Source organism: Aulonocara sp. 'chitande type north' Nkhata Bay, linkage group LG5 (genome assembly GCF_057382095.1).
Source record: "Aulonocara sp. 'chitande type north' Nkhata Bay isolate Kocher_YH1m ecotype deep benthic linkage group LG5, A_spYH_male_GT1.1, whole genome shotgun sequence".
In the NCBI taxonomy this organism is placed as follows: Eukaryota; Metazoa; Chordata; class Actinopteri; order Cichliformes; family Cichlidae; genus Aulonocara; species Aulonocara sp. 'chitande type north' Nkhata Bay.
The window spans coordinates 25,690,826-25,704,346 of record NC_141348.1 but is presented as its reverse complement, the minus strand read 5'-3'; the positions used below and the strand labels follow the sequence as shown (position 1 = coordinate 25,704,346).

The 13,521-nt window shown below is 37.8% G+C and overlaps 1 protein-coding gene across 4 annotated transcripts; it reads right to left on the bottom strand.

The window, feature by feature from the left end:
* Positions 1 to 809: 809 nt before the first annotated feature.
* Positions 810 to 12,328, bottom strand: LOC147330737 (inter-alpha-trypsin inhibitor heavy chain H3-like). Of its 4 annotated transcripts, none has more exons than XM_086292501.1 (22): positions 12,166 to 12,328; positions 11,191 to 11,351; positions 10,955 to 11,059; positions 10,537 to 10,699; positions 10,331 to 10,441; positions 8,394 to 8,522; positions 8,161 to 8,277; positions 7,898 to 8,066; positions 7,694 to 7,804; positions 7,358 to 7,539; positions 7,075 to 7,254; positions 6,866 to 6,987; positions 6,143 to 6,291; positions 5,744 to 5,788; positions 5,446 to 5,532; positions 5,032 to 5,088; positions 4,487 to 4,555; positions 4,003 to 4,110; positions 3,679 to 3,847; positions 1,351 to 1,499; positions 1,071 to 1,155; positions 810 to 981 (listed from the first exon to the last, which is right to left on the bottom strand). In XM_086292501.1, the coding sequence occupies exons 1-22, from the start codon at positions 12,235 to 12,237 to the stop codon at positions 867 to 869; spliced, it is 2,655 nt and encodes an 884-aa protein (XP_086148627.1). In that variant the 5' UTR covers positions 12,238 to 12,328; the 3' UTR covers positions 810 to 866. The 4 variants fall into 4 exon arrangements, with proteins under 4 accessions (XP_086148627.1, XP_086148626.1, XP_086148628.1 ...); XM_086292500.1 differs by having other exon boundaries at positions 6,110 to 6,291; positions 12,166 to 12,327; XM_086292502.1 differs by lacking the exon at positions 5,446 to 5,532 and having other exon boundaries at positions 6,110 to 6,291.
* Positions 12,329 to 13,521: the final 1,193 nt, after the last annotated feature.

Genomic DNA, 13,521 nt, shown 5'->3' with positions numbered 1-13,521 from the left:
TAAACCTTGTCATACAAACTCCCAGTCAGAATATCATGCAGGGACCACCAGAGTCCAGAATAAACCGGATAAGAGGTCAGTATCACCAAACCTTTATACAATTTTATGACTAAAAAGGATTTGCAATAAAATGTGACTATCACAGTGAAAGGCCACTAATGATTTACAGAGTACTTTTAATGGTGCAACCTGCCAGCAATGTAGCATCACCTAATAACTCAATCTAGCCAGCAGAAAAATTATGGGTGCTTTTCTTTAACCAAATCCACCCTAAATAAATGCGATCCCATGGGGACACTTATTACATCCACTAAGTGCTTTGCTAAGGAAATAATTGGTGGCACATTGCTGTGAGGTGTTTGGACATTTCTTAATTAATATTGCAGCAGGTCCAGTTTACATAAAGACAAAACCAAGGAAAAAAGAATCAGTTTTAAAATACGACCCTCACTCTAAAACAAACTAGAGAGAAGAAAAACAGTGGCACAATCACATGTGCAGCCCATCCTCCAACTGACTATGCTTGCTGCACAACATGATTAATGTCCTTTCACTCATTACTTGAATCATACTGAAGGGCAGTATTATCGCAAAGTGCTTGAATGACAACGCGATCTACTCAGCATGGACTTCAAAACATTGTAACATCCCAAAACCACAATTTTCAACAACTACACATCTAAACAGAAGAAGACACTTTCTGCTACTTCCTCTTTTATTACCTTCCTTTGATGCCCTGGGTCCTAAAGCCTTTCCCATTACATAGACATACATTCTGAGACCAACACTGAATAAGTTTCAAAATGCTCTTTTTTTAAACTGATACTTTTTATTTCTTCATGTTTGTAATTCAGCACAGTTCACACTTAAAGTTGTGCCACGGAAAAATCTGCCAGTGGCCTCTGCAGGGCAGAGTCAGCAGACATAAGCCAGCAGTTCTTTGTGACAGGAGGGTCGATGCTGTAATCAGTAGCGTTGTCACTACAAAAGGAGAAAAAAAGATTATAGGTGGAATCTTAAACGGCTTTCTGTTTTGAATGAAGAAACTGAAAACATTACAAAAAACATACCTTGTAACATCTATCTCTTGGTTTTTAATCTTTAGTTTTGTGACAGGAACTTGCTGCACCACCTCATACACTGCAGGCTTTACAGCTGGAAAAAAGGGAGTAAAACAATAAAATAGGACCTGACATTTAGAATCAGATACTAAAACAGACACAGCATCAAGATATTTTTACAGAAAACACCACTGCTGGTTGTAAACGGGTTTTTCTTAACTACTGTATATACACAATTTTCCAGCTCATGCAGTGAATATTCACACATACACAAAAACCTTCCACTCACCTAAAAGTCCTTCAGAGTCGTTGGCCGAGCGATGCTTTTTTAAAACTGGCCAAAGGAATTTGTTGCCATTCTTCTCATGAACTAAGATCACCAGGCGCATCTTTCCAGCTGTAACATGTATTTTCTTGTTGTGCACAACCACTGTCACACTGCAAGGATATGGAGTTTATTTGAACTTTTTAAAGCTCTGTAAAGTTTCTGAGCATTTCACATATTTTGGCAGATTTTTGTTCTGCACATAATACAATAATAATGAAACTTCTGTAATATGAGAGGGTGCACAGGCTGACTATCATGCCTAAGAGCAAATTCATCTTGAAACTTGAAAGGTTTGCTAGTCTCACAAGATCCCTTTAGTTACACCAGTCAAGACATACTATAGGCCTATTTTTCCACAGGCAACACGTTCAAAGATGCACAGCATCATATCGTTGAATGAGGCAAGTTGTATAGTTTTGTGTGCTGCATTAGAGTAGAAAAGTGCTGTGTAAAAACTGGTCCATTTATCATTGGCTAATGAGTTATCAGTTAAAAGTCATTTGCCAGTAAGTGTGTGGTTTCCCAGTCAGGCCTACCCCTCCTTATCACATCTCGTCTTTCCAACTAAATTCCAGGCTTTAAAACAAAATTTCAGAAATTAACAGGTGACATAATTTGATGCTATATCGCCAAAGAAAAAAATAGTTACTCTCAATCGTTTCATATTTATCATAACGTCCTAAATCGTAATTTGCTTAGATAAGTAGCAATAGGAATAATATTGTTTTAAAAATTTACCACCTTTTTTAAATCTTTTTTTCTGCAATTAGCAGGCACTGCTGTGATGCCTGCCAAATGCTGCAGTGGGCTCCTGACAGCCTTGTGTTCAGATTACACTTCCAAAACTATTAAAGGCATTACAAAGGGCCACAATTTTATGGATTATAATGAAATGAAAGATGAAAATTGTTTCCCAAAACAAAGCTAAGGAGAAAGTGACCAAGATGTACAAACACGAACACCAACAAAGACGAATCTTGTAATTCTGAAGATGAGAAGAGTTTCTGTCACTGACAAAAAAAATTGTTCCACTTTTGTGGGTGTACAGAACCTTTAATGTAAGCATGAGTTTTAAAAAGCATTATAAGAATAATGTTGTGCAGCCAATTTGCTCTGCATTTATAAACTACTAACCTTGTTGAAGGGTCTGCTTACCAAACTAGATCTCACTAAAAACATTTCATATGTTTAATCGGTACAAATAAAAATCTGTGATAACTCCATTTGTTGCGTGTTTATTCTCTTGTTCAGTCTGAAAAGTCTGAAAACTCTTGTTCAGTAAGAAAAGAAGACCAGACACCAGCGAGGGAGGATAAGAAGGACAGACGCAACAACATTGTCATCCCCTATGTAGCCGGTGTATCAGAGAAACTCAGGAGAGTTTTCTCCAAGCATGACATCCCGGTGTATTTCAGACCCAGTAACACGCTCAGACAGAAACTGGTTCACCCGAAAGACAAAACGCCAAAACACAAACTTAACAATGTGGTGTATGCTGTACAGTGCAGCGAGGAATGCCCAGACCTCTACATTGGAGAGACCAAACAGCCACTTCACAAGCGCATGGCACAACACAGAAGAGCCACCTCCACAGGACAAGACTCAGCAGTCCATCTGCATCTTAAGGATAAAGGACACTCTTTCGAGGATGCCAATGTTCACATTTTGGACAGAGAGGACAGATGGTTTGAAAGAGGAGTGAAAGAAGCCATCTATGTCCACTGTGAGCGACCATCTTTGAACAGAGGCGGGGGTTTACGACACCAACTCTCTGCCATCTATAATCCAGTTTTGAGATCCCTTCCCAGACGCCTTAACGCCCACTCACATCCTGGGCCATGTGACCTCAGGAATTCGCATGATAAGGTGGGGCCAGGTTTCACAATGAACACACCCGAAACTCTGGCTGATTGGGACCCACACCCAGTTTCCCACCTTGGCTCAGGCGATTAGAGGATCATCAGGGGGTCCTTTTGTCCCTCTGTGGGGGGATACTCCCACTAGGTTTATATCTGGGACTCTCCACTATTTGACCTTAGAACTGAAGAAGCTTCTCGGATGAGAGGTGAAACGTCTTCAAGCAACTTAAAGAAGTCCAGACGCTTTTCTTTGCAAGCTCCTTTGACTACGATGACCTGGATGACTGAGAACCTTCACAGACATATTCAGTCTGAAACATGTAAGCTAATTTAGGATTCGTCATCTCCTATACTTCTTGGAAAAAGTGAAGTTACATATCTGTATACAATACTGAGAACATGAGTTTGTACCATTATATTGCAAGATTACCTCCCAGCTGTGATGGTATCCTGTCCAGTGTGATGTGCCACAGTCTGTCCTTCTCGTACAGTCACGCCCCTGGAGTCAATCTCAACATGATGGTCAGTTTGGAAGTGTATAAAAATACTGTTGAAGCCTCCATTCACAACTGAATCAAGCTCACCATTCACAAACAGCTCTGGAACAAAAGAGAAATGCAGCTCTTAACACACTTCACAAATTGGGGATTATATTAAAATGCTAATGAGAAATTAGAATAGTAAGATTTTATTATGCATGAAAAGAAAAAATATATCAGGGTTCATTAAATTAGGAAAAGTTAACACTACTGACCCTCACTGGGATGGTGAAGTAGTTTAAGTTGTAGTGAGCCACTGACATCAAAGCACAATGGAACAGTCTGATTCTCAGTGTTTATTAAAAACCTGTGAAGAAGAGGAACTAGATACACATAGACACACTGAGTCAGTATATAGAAACTCTGTTCCTCAAAATAAAAAGCTTAACATTCAACACCAACTTTACTGTTTTCACATATTAGTCACTTTACTTCTTTTGGGTAGTAAACATTGAAAAAACAAATTCAGGTTTTTTTAAACATGGAAATTAATTTTTATAAATCTATAAAAGAACAACACCTCATGCCACAGATACACAGTTTTAGAAAATAGACTAAATACAAATAATTTTCTTTGTTTAAGTAATCATGTGAGGAAGTATCGTGATGATATGTTTTTGTTTACATTTTAACCTGTAGATGCCATTTACAAAATCCTCTCTGAGGATCTATCTTTATACTATCAATAAAATACAATACCATCAGTTGCCTGTGGGACATTGGCAGCTATAGAGAAGAACGGGACCACATGGACACGGGGAACAGGACCTACAAACAAATTTAGACAATAGTTACGCACAGTAATATTGCAAAGCTCTGATGGATATTGTATGACTTTGGACAAAACATGTATGTTCTTATATTAAACATCAAGCAATAAATACACACTTTGTTCTATGGCAAATATTTACATTAACAAAAACAATTTCCTTTGTTTAAGTCAGTGGTGTCCAAATCCAGGCCTCAAGGGCTGGTGTCTTGCAGGGTTTAGATGTGTCCTTGATCTGACACAGCTGATTTAAGTCCTCAACATGTCTTGAAGTTCAGGTGTGTAGACCCAGGGTGAGATCTAAAACCTGCAGGACACCGGCCCTCAAAGCCTGGAGTTGGCCAAGCCTGCTTTAAGTCATCAGTTGGGGAAGTATCATGAGTTTAACCTGGAGATGCCATGTATAAAATCCCCTGTAAAATCTTTAATTCTATCAAAAGAAAAAAGAAAGTATGCCATCCATGCAATACTATACCTTTAGGTGCCAGTGGAAAATCACTAGAAGTGTCTAGAAGTCCACTCCTGAGTGTAACTACAAAAAAATTCAGACAACATTAGTTACGCACAAGAATTTTGTAAAGCTCTGGTGAATTTTGTATAACTTCAGACATCACTGTTTTCATATTCAACCTCAAACAAAAAACACACTTAATGTGATTCTAATGATTTCTATTATTTGATAACATCTTGTAACTGCTCTATATAGCTGAAAATTAAGATGTGCACACACAAAAAAGAGAAATGAAAGAAGTAAGGAGTGGATTTTAATTGAAGGAGCCAGACATAGTTTGGACCTCTAAAACATAAAAAGGAAAAAAAGTCATACAAATCCTATTCATATGAAAGACACGTCTTGTATTTTCAGTATGTCATCCATGCAATACTATACCACGAGTGTTTTTCTTTAAAACACGAACAGGGGCCTGATGCCTGGGGGGGTTAACAGGAGCATGTTTGAACTTGGCCATACCAGTACCTACAAAAAAATTCAGACAACATTAGTTACATACAAGAATATCACAAAAGTCTGGTGAATACTGTATGGCTTCAGACAATACATCACTAAAAGCTCAAAAGGAAAAATAATAATAATAAAAACCAAATCGTGTAAAAAAGAACAAAAAAAAAAACTTCTTGTATTTTCAATATACCATCCATGCAATACAATGTAAAAATACGCTTTATACCTTGAACAGGAACATGTTGGATCCTGGTCATGCGGTTAACAGGAACTACAAAAAATTCAGACAAGAATATTGCAAAGTTCTGGCAAATATTGTATGATTTCAGGCAAGGCATCACTATTCTCATATTTAATCACCAACAAAACACTAAATAGAAACTTTACTTGTAATAATTTCTATTATTACAAGTAATAATAAAAATTAATAATTTATATTATTACATAACTGTTTAGTTTTCAATTTTTCTACATTTTCTAGTAGTTAAATTATAAATACTCAATGGTTCTCTTTTATGTGACAGAGAAACAACAAATAATTAAGTGAATTGATCCAAATTAAATACTTGAATTTTAATAATCTTTTAATAACCTCCAGTGAAATGCCTTCTCTGTGGTGTTTCACCTTCCTTGGGTTTATGAAGCACATCTGTGTTCTCTCCGGGAGGCTTTGTAACCACCATGGATGTGAGAGGGGTCACAAAACTGTACCTCAGTGACAGCTCCAAAGCCTCCTTCTTCACTTTCTCTTTCTCAGTTTCAGATAACTGAAGCCTGTGTCACAAAGGATTAAACGAATAAGGGGTTTGACACAGAAATCAAATGTAATTAAGTAATTAAAAAAAAATGTTTCCATGTCCAAAGATAATCCAGTGTTTTGAAAATATTGATATAGGGTTACAAACCTGAAAGGCTGTTTGAATTATGAACATGGATAAATTAATATACTACTTCCTTCAAGAAGGATTTGCAGCTGTATCGCAACAGCTGTGACACCCCAGAGTTAAAGAAATAAATTTACTTTGGAAACCAGCCTTTAGTCCAGAGTCAACCGGTTAAAAAGTACACAAATAAATTAAATAGAATATGGTGGTAAGATTGTTACCATCTCATATCACCATTAAAACTGGAAAGTGTGCAGTATTTTCCTAACAAATATATAAAGGTGTGTAAAACAGAATCTTTTGGGCCTTGGACTGAACAAACCATTTCTTCTTCAGGCTCAGGTAAATTATGATGAGCCTTACCCGAAATCTCAGCTTTGCTGTGCCAATCAACAACTACCCTTTAAAATAAGCTCATCACCTGAAAAGAAAAAAAGTGGAAAGATGTTGTAAGTCAAACTCACTCTTTGTCCAGAAGCTGTTTAACTGTGAGGTACGCCCAAACCCTCTGGATACGGTCATCAGACACTGTTCCAGTGGATTCCACGGTTTCATTTGGGTTAGAGAACATTATTCTTCTATTACTCTGTAATAAATTAATTGTAACGTCAGTCTATCACAAAAAAGGTTTTGAGAAGAGTTCTGCTGATGAGTCCTGTGGATTGATTCTTACTGAAATAGCCACAACTTGAGGGGTGAAGGTTTCAATGTTATTATCTGTGATCTCACCGGCCACCACAATCTCAGAACCATTATAATACTGACTGAAGTTAGTCTGGGTTAGATTGGTCGCACCCACATAGATCATTGTCACATCTGTCAGTAGAGGTGTGGCCACCTCTTCATAGAAACCCTGTTGACATACAGTGTGGAAGTGATACAAATCATGCTTTTTTTTCTTTCAATTCTCAGGGGTTTCAAATCACATAAAAGAAGAGCATGCATAATTTAAATACCTTCAGCTGTAAATCAGCATCAGAGTCTTCATAAATCCGCCGTGCCACACCGTTATTTTGCAGCGACATTTTCTCAAGGAAATTAAAATCAACATCAAAACCGAAACCGAGACAGTACAGTGGGAATTTGCCTGCAATAGCCTGTCTTACATTTGACTGGATTTTCTCCAGATTTGTCACCCCTGAAAAGAGACGAGACATACCCAGTTCAGCTCAGAAACAATGTAGTCTCATAAGTCATAATAAATCAGGACTTTTAACCACAATAAGCTCATAAAGATCTCGGTTTCATGAAATATTTGTGTACATTTGTTTACAGATGTGTTTTATTACAACCTGAGGTTGGGTCTCCATCTGTGAGAAGTATAAGGATAGATGCTGAACCTTCTCTGTTATGTGCATTCAGCATACGTGCTCCTTGCAGCACTGCTTCATTTATGTTTGTGGCTGAAATGCAACAACAACAAATGCATTTTCAGTACTGCTATTCTCCTCCCAACTGTTGATATTCCAAAATGTGTATTTACTGCAACTTCTCACATCCTCTGTCTTGAATATTGCGTGCAAAGTTTTTGGCACTTTCCAGGTTTTTGCTGTTGGCCTGAACGAGTTCTCGCTTCCAGTAAGAAATTATGCCATCAAAAGTGATCAGACCAAAGTGATCATCTTCTGCCAGATCATTCAGAATGTGGATTAATGCGGTCCTAGTCTGGGTAAGAAAACATAATTCATGGCTACATATTGTTTTTCTTTTCATTAAAAATGTAAAATAATATCAGAAACTGACCCTTCAAATACTTTACCTGCTCAATTTTTCTGCCCCCCATTGAGCCACTTTGATCAATAACAAAGACGACATTTTTTGGTATCCGTGGAAGATCAGATGGTGCAAAATGATGAACAAAGTATCCGTCAGATTTCTAAGGCGGCGTTATGAAAAAAAAACAAAAAACAAAACTTGATTGGTTATAGGATTATTCAAGAAGCTTTTTAGCCCAAGTCATACGGTTTGTGTTGCTAAAAGACCAGGGTTTACCTTGATGTGTCCCAGTCCATTATCCCTGTTAACGTCGTAAACTATAACCAAATCTCCATTCATACCCTGATCTCCACAGCTGTCACACATTTTCTGTTGGTCGACTGTTGGATAGAAATACACCCACGCCTGGAAACAGAGTGAATCACAGAGTTTAGGAACTTGAAAGAGAGAGATGTCAGTGATTTTATTTTCTGTATACATGGTCTGCTGAAAATGTAAATGCAAACAGAATTAAATGATTAGTAAACTACTGAAATTATGTTTTTGAATTGTGAATTTGTGAATTATAAGGACCCAAGATGCGGCAGCAGTGGTGCAAGTGACTTTATTTACCAACAGTGGATACAACAGAGATGGCGAGGGTGAAACATGAAACTAAGAAAACCTAAACTGGAAAAACTAACTGAAACTAACCGGAAAGAGATATGCAGGGAGGCACAGGAAAATACACAGGAAGACGGACGGAGAGAAGCAGACGACCCAGCAACGAGGACGAGGGAACACACACTTACACACACCAGTAATCAGGGCATGGGAAACAGGAGGGAAACACACTTGGGAGACATAACTGCTGACGAGGCAGGGGAAACGTAAACAGAACACACTGACATCAGACAGAGACCTTCAAAGTAAAACAGGAAACACACCGACTGAACACGACACACACCAACTAAACACAGACTGGAGGACACCGACATAGGAACATGAAATGTGAAACAGAAGAGTACAAAAACCCAAGATAACCAAAACCACAGAATAATAATAAACTTAACATAAACACGGAGTCACAGACTCCGGACCATGACAATATGTATTTGAACCACTGCATCGTGAATACTTCAGAAAACCAAAAACACTTCACTGCTGCAAAGACAAATGTGGGTTAAAACTTAGCCATGTACAGAAAAAAACATATTAAGAAGATTTAGAAACCAGCCTCTTTTCTAGTCTCTTTGGGCTGTTTTTTCTCTGCTTTGTGTTCATCTGTAAACACTAAAAGCAAGACTGTCTTCATCCGCAATATGATAGGGATCTGTGTTTGTGTGTGGGACTGTAGCCTCAGGTTTCTGTTGTTTTCTGGTAATTATGTAACTGTTTCAGGTCATTTTATGGAGTGATGATAACGTAATTTAACAAGTAATGTAACAAGTAATGTAACAAATTACCTTCTCCTGCAAGTAAGAAAGTAATGTTCTACATTACTGTTTTTTTGTTAAGTATTGTGTGATAGTTGATTTTTCTTGAGTAATGACCCAAACACTGGTGCTGACAGCATTTTTCTAGTCCAATCATTTTCTTCCAAACCTTTTATGAGCCAATCAGACTTTGTTTGGTGTGTTTTAAAATCTCAGTTCTCTTCTGCCATTCATTCATCCAGCCTGTCTCATCACCATGTCCACCTCCGACTGATCATTCAGAGGCGCATCCATGTCTCCATCTTCACCTTCACCTTCACTGGCATCTAGAATCCATGGGGATCCTGCCCTTATGCCTATCATTGCTGGGACCTCATTATACTATGATGGTTCATCAGAATCTAATCGCCAAATAATTATTAATCCAATTCTGTATCTCATGTAAATTCTGTAAATCATGTTCAGTTCTTCCAAGTGATCTCTAGTTAATAAACTGCTGTAGGATTTTTACGATTTGGAAGCACGATGTGCTGCCATCTACATTACGCCAGACATCAGAACTTTGCTAGCATTTGTGTTGTGTACAAGGATGAGAAATGAGCCATAATGTTGGAAGAAATATCATTGTTACCATAATGGTTATTTGTGCATTTTACTCATTTTATAGTCATTCATTTTACACTGAGATCAAGCTCCCTCTTACTGCAAATGAATAACAACCTGTTAGTACCTCAAACTGTCTCTTGTTAGAAAGCTCGTGTTTTTTTTACTGTTCTGCAACAAAAAAGATTTCAGTACCTGTTTATCTGCATGTGTTTTGGTGATGGCATTAGCGAGGTCTTTGGTGCTCAGGCCTCCTTTCACATTGATGAAACTGATGCCAGCTTCCTCGTGAATGTACACATCCACCTGGTAATAAATACAATATAATAAAAATAAAAGATCTCATCATGTGTGATGTTATCTCAGCATTTTCCACTAATAGATACCAATAAGACAGTCACCTTGAAGTCACTGACAGGCTGTGTGGGTCGAGCATGAATTTGCAGCTCGTACTTGCCATGTGTGCGTTTCATTAATTCCTCATATGTGAGTTCAAAAGTGACCTTTTTGTGAGCAGCCACAGTTACAGAGGTCTTAAATTCCTCCAGTGTCCTCCCTACAGAACTAAAGCAGAAAAAAATGATCTCACTAAATTGCGATTATGGCTGTAGTTTGGACCTGAGCAGAGAATAAGATTAACTAAATATATTTTCCTATTCGCATTAACATTATTTTAGAGAAATGAAGAAAGAAGAGAAAACACAAGAACAGACCAAACTAATTTTGAATGACAGAAATATTTTCTTTTTCTTCTTCTTTATCCAAAGGAACACTCAGTGTATTTGTACAATACCTATCATTTAATCATTTAGTTAATACCTGACAAGTCCAGCACTTTCACCACGGGACACAGCTTCAGTGTACTGCTGCTGAGCTTGCTCCTTAGCTTTCACAACACCATCATAAACCTGGCCATCGATAAACCTGAAAAGGACCAAGAAAAGCCCTTGTGTAAATGCACACACTACTGAGTATCCTGTCATTTATTCTTCACTGTAGAATTCATTATTTGCAAATATCTCTGGATGGTTACACATTATTTTAACTTCACACACATTCGAAATTTACTGATGAAGGCATTCTTGGGAATCTGAACATGAAATTCAATTTCCTTTGACTCGTTCATACGATTGGCCACACGGCTTGTGATGACAGTGGTGGCATAACGACTGGTCACTGTGGAGTTGATGTGAAAGCTGTAGATGTCCCAGTCATCCTGAGCAAACACAGGGGGCACATTTCACCGAAAACATAATGGTTAACTGAGCTTAGCAGCTGACCAAAGGTCAAATTTAGCAGAAAAATAATTTGTTTTTGGATGATATCATCGCCATGAGGGAAATAGATACACATCCACACCATAAATGTGACTGGTTATGTGCTGAAAAACATCAACACATGGAAATAAATGAATTAATAGAATCACCAGCTGACACACTGCAGCTGCTGGGTGCAATAAATTATCAAATATTTATTGCAACCTGATAAATGCCAACAGTTCACCAGGATGCAGTAAATACATGGAAACAGAGTTTTACACTGTGCTATGTGTTGATTTTTGTTTTGTTTTGTTTTGTTTTGTTTTTGTGGATGATGATAAATCGCTTAATCTAGCACTAACCATCACTGTTATTAAATGTATATCTTTAAACATTAAAATGAGCTAATAGACTACTTTATACTCTGACTCTAGACAAAGGATACAGTAAACATGCACACATTCAGGATTTCTTCACTTCAGGTGATTACATTATCTTCTATCTGTTACTTAAAGGCTTAAGCTTATTCCAGTCCTTATGTTAAATTATTATCATGTAATAGGACCAACATGAAGTAACCCTGGAGGAAGAAGTCAAAAGGACCTTCACCCTGCAAAGTTCAGTGTATTTCACCTGACTGAAAGACGCCAAGAGAGATAAAAATCAATGTACCTCATAAATCTCTTGTTATCTGTGAAGTATAAATAGCACTTTTTAAGGATTTTGTTACATTGAAATACTGTTGCTGCCCTTTATGTGTACTGAACTTACCTTGTTTGGCTGTGTGGAAGCCAAAACCAGCAGGAATATGATGAAGGTGATTTGCACCACGGTTCTCCCCATGACGCCTCCAACCAAAATGCCAGCAAAACAGCCAAAACACTCTTTTGAACTCAAACAAGGACAGCGTTATTGTGTACCTATTTTTTTAAAGTTCAAACTCTGTTTTCCCTATCTCCAGTTTCAACAACTGTCTGTGACAAAAACACCCACTCGCATAAGTAAATCAGTAATTTACCAGAAGTCCAGCAGTTTCTGTGGGAGTTCATGTTTACATTGAGGGTCAAACCTTTGCACTTTACCAGGACTTTGGTCCCACGGCTGTCTTTTCATTAGTGACAGGAAATTCTGTTTCCTGTCTTGGCAATAATTTGTCTTTCCATTACTAGTGACTGTAACTAATAATGTTTTGTTTAGGGCAAAATATATATTTATGACTTAAAGTATGTAGTTGAGACTGTGCCATTCTGAAACCATCTGAAAGGTGCTGGGAAAAACAGCCTTGAAGGTTTCATTGCAAGCATTAGATAAAGCATTCATCACTGGCATGAATATCATGGTTATTTGGGGCTTTTAATGATTTACTTGAAAAGTTCTTTTTCCAAGGTTGAATACAGCATTCATCTTTAACGACTTTAAAAAGCATGAATTGGATTATTTTTTAAATTTATTTTAAATTTTATCTAATCCACACAGTGTCAAATCTATACATACACCATCATTAATATTTGGTTTAAAGTCGTTTCGCAAATTGAACCCAAGCCAAATGCTTTTGGTAGCAATTAACAAGCTTCTGGCATAATTTGGCTGGATATTTAACCACTCTTCTTGGCATAATTGGCATAACTGAGTTCATTTAAATTAGTTTCTTTGCATAGAGCCAGCTTTTAAGTGTTGTCCACATAGGATTAAGGCTGAAGCTTTGGCCATTGCAGATGTTTGCTTTCTTTATCCAAAACTGTAATTGGCGTGTGCTTCAGATTAGCATTCTGTTGGAACACCCAGCTGTGTCCAAATCACCTCCAAGTCAACATATGTGGAGTCCTCCTGCTCCTGCTTCATTATTTCATCCACCTTGTGCAGTGTTGCAGTACCACTAGCAACAAAACAGCTCCAGACCACGACACTACCACCACCATGCTTGACTGCGGGTACAGAGTTTTCAGGTTTCTTAGCCTCACCTTTACTCCTCCAAACATACCTCTTGTCATTGTGGCCAAGTAGCTCAATCTTTTCTCCATCTGTCCAAAACATTTTTTCTAGAAGCCAGTTTGCTTGCCCATGTGGGCAGCTGCAGGTTTCAATCAATATTAAATCTGTGGAATTTGGAGCAGGGGTTTCTTTCTT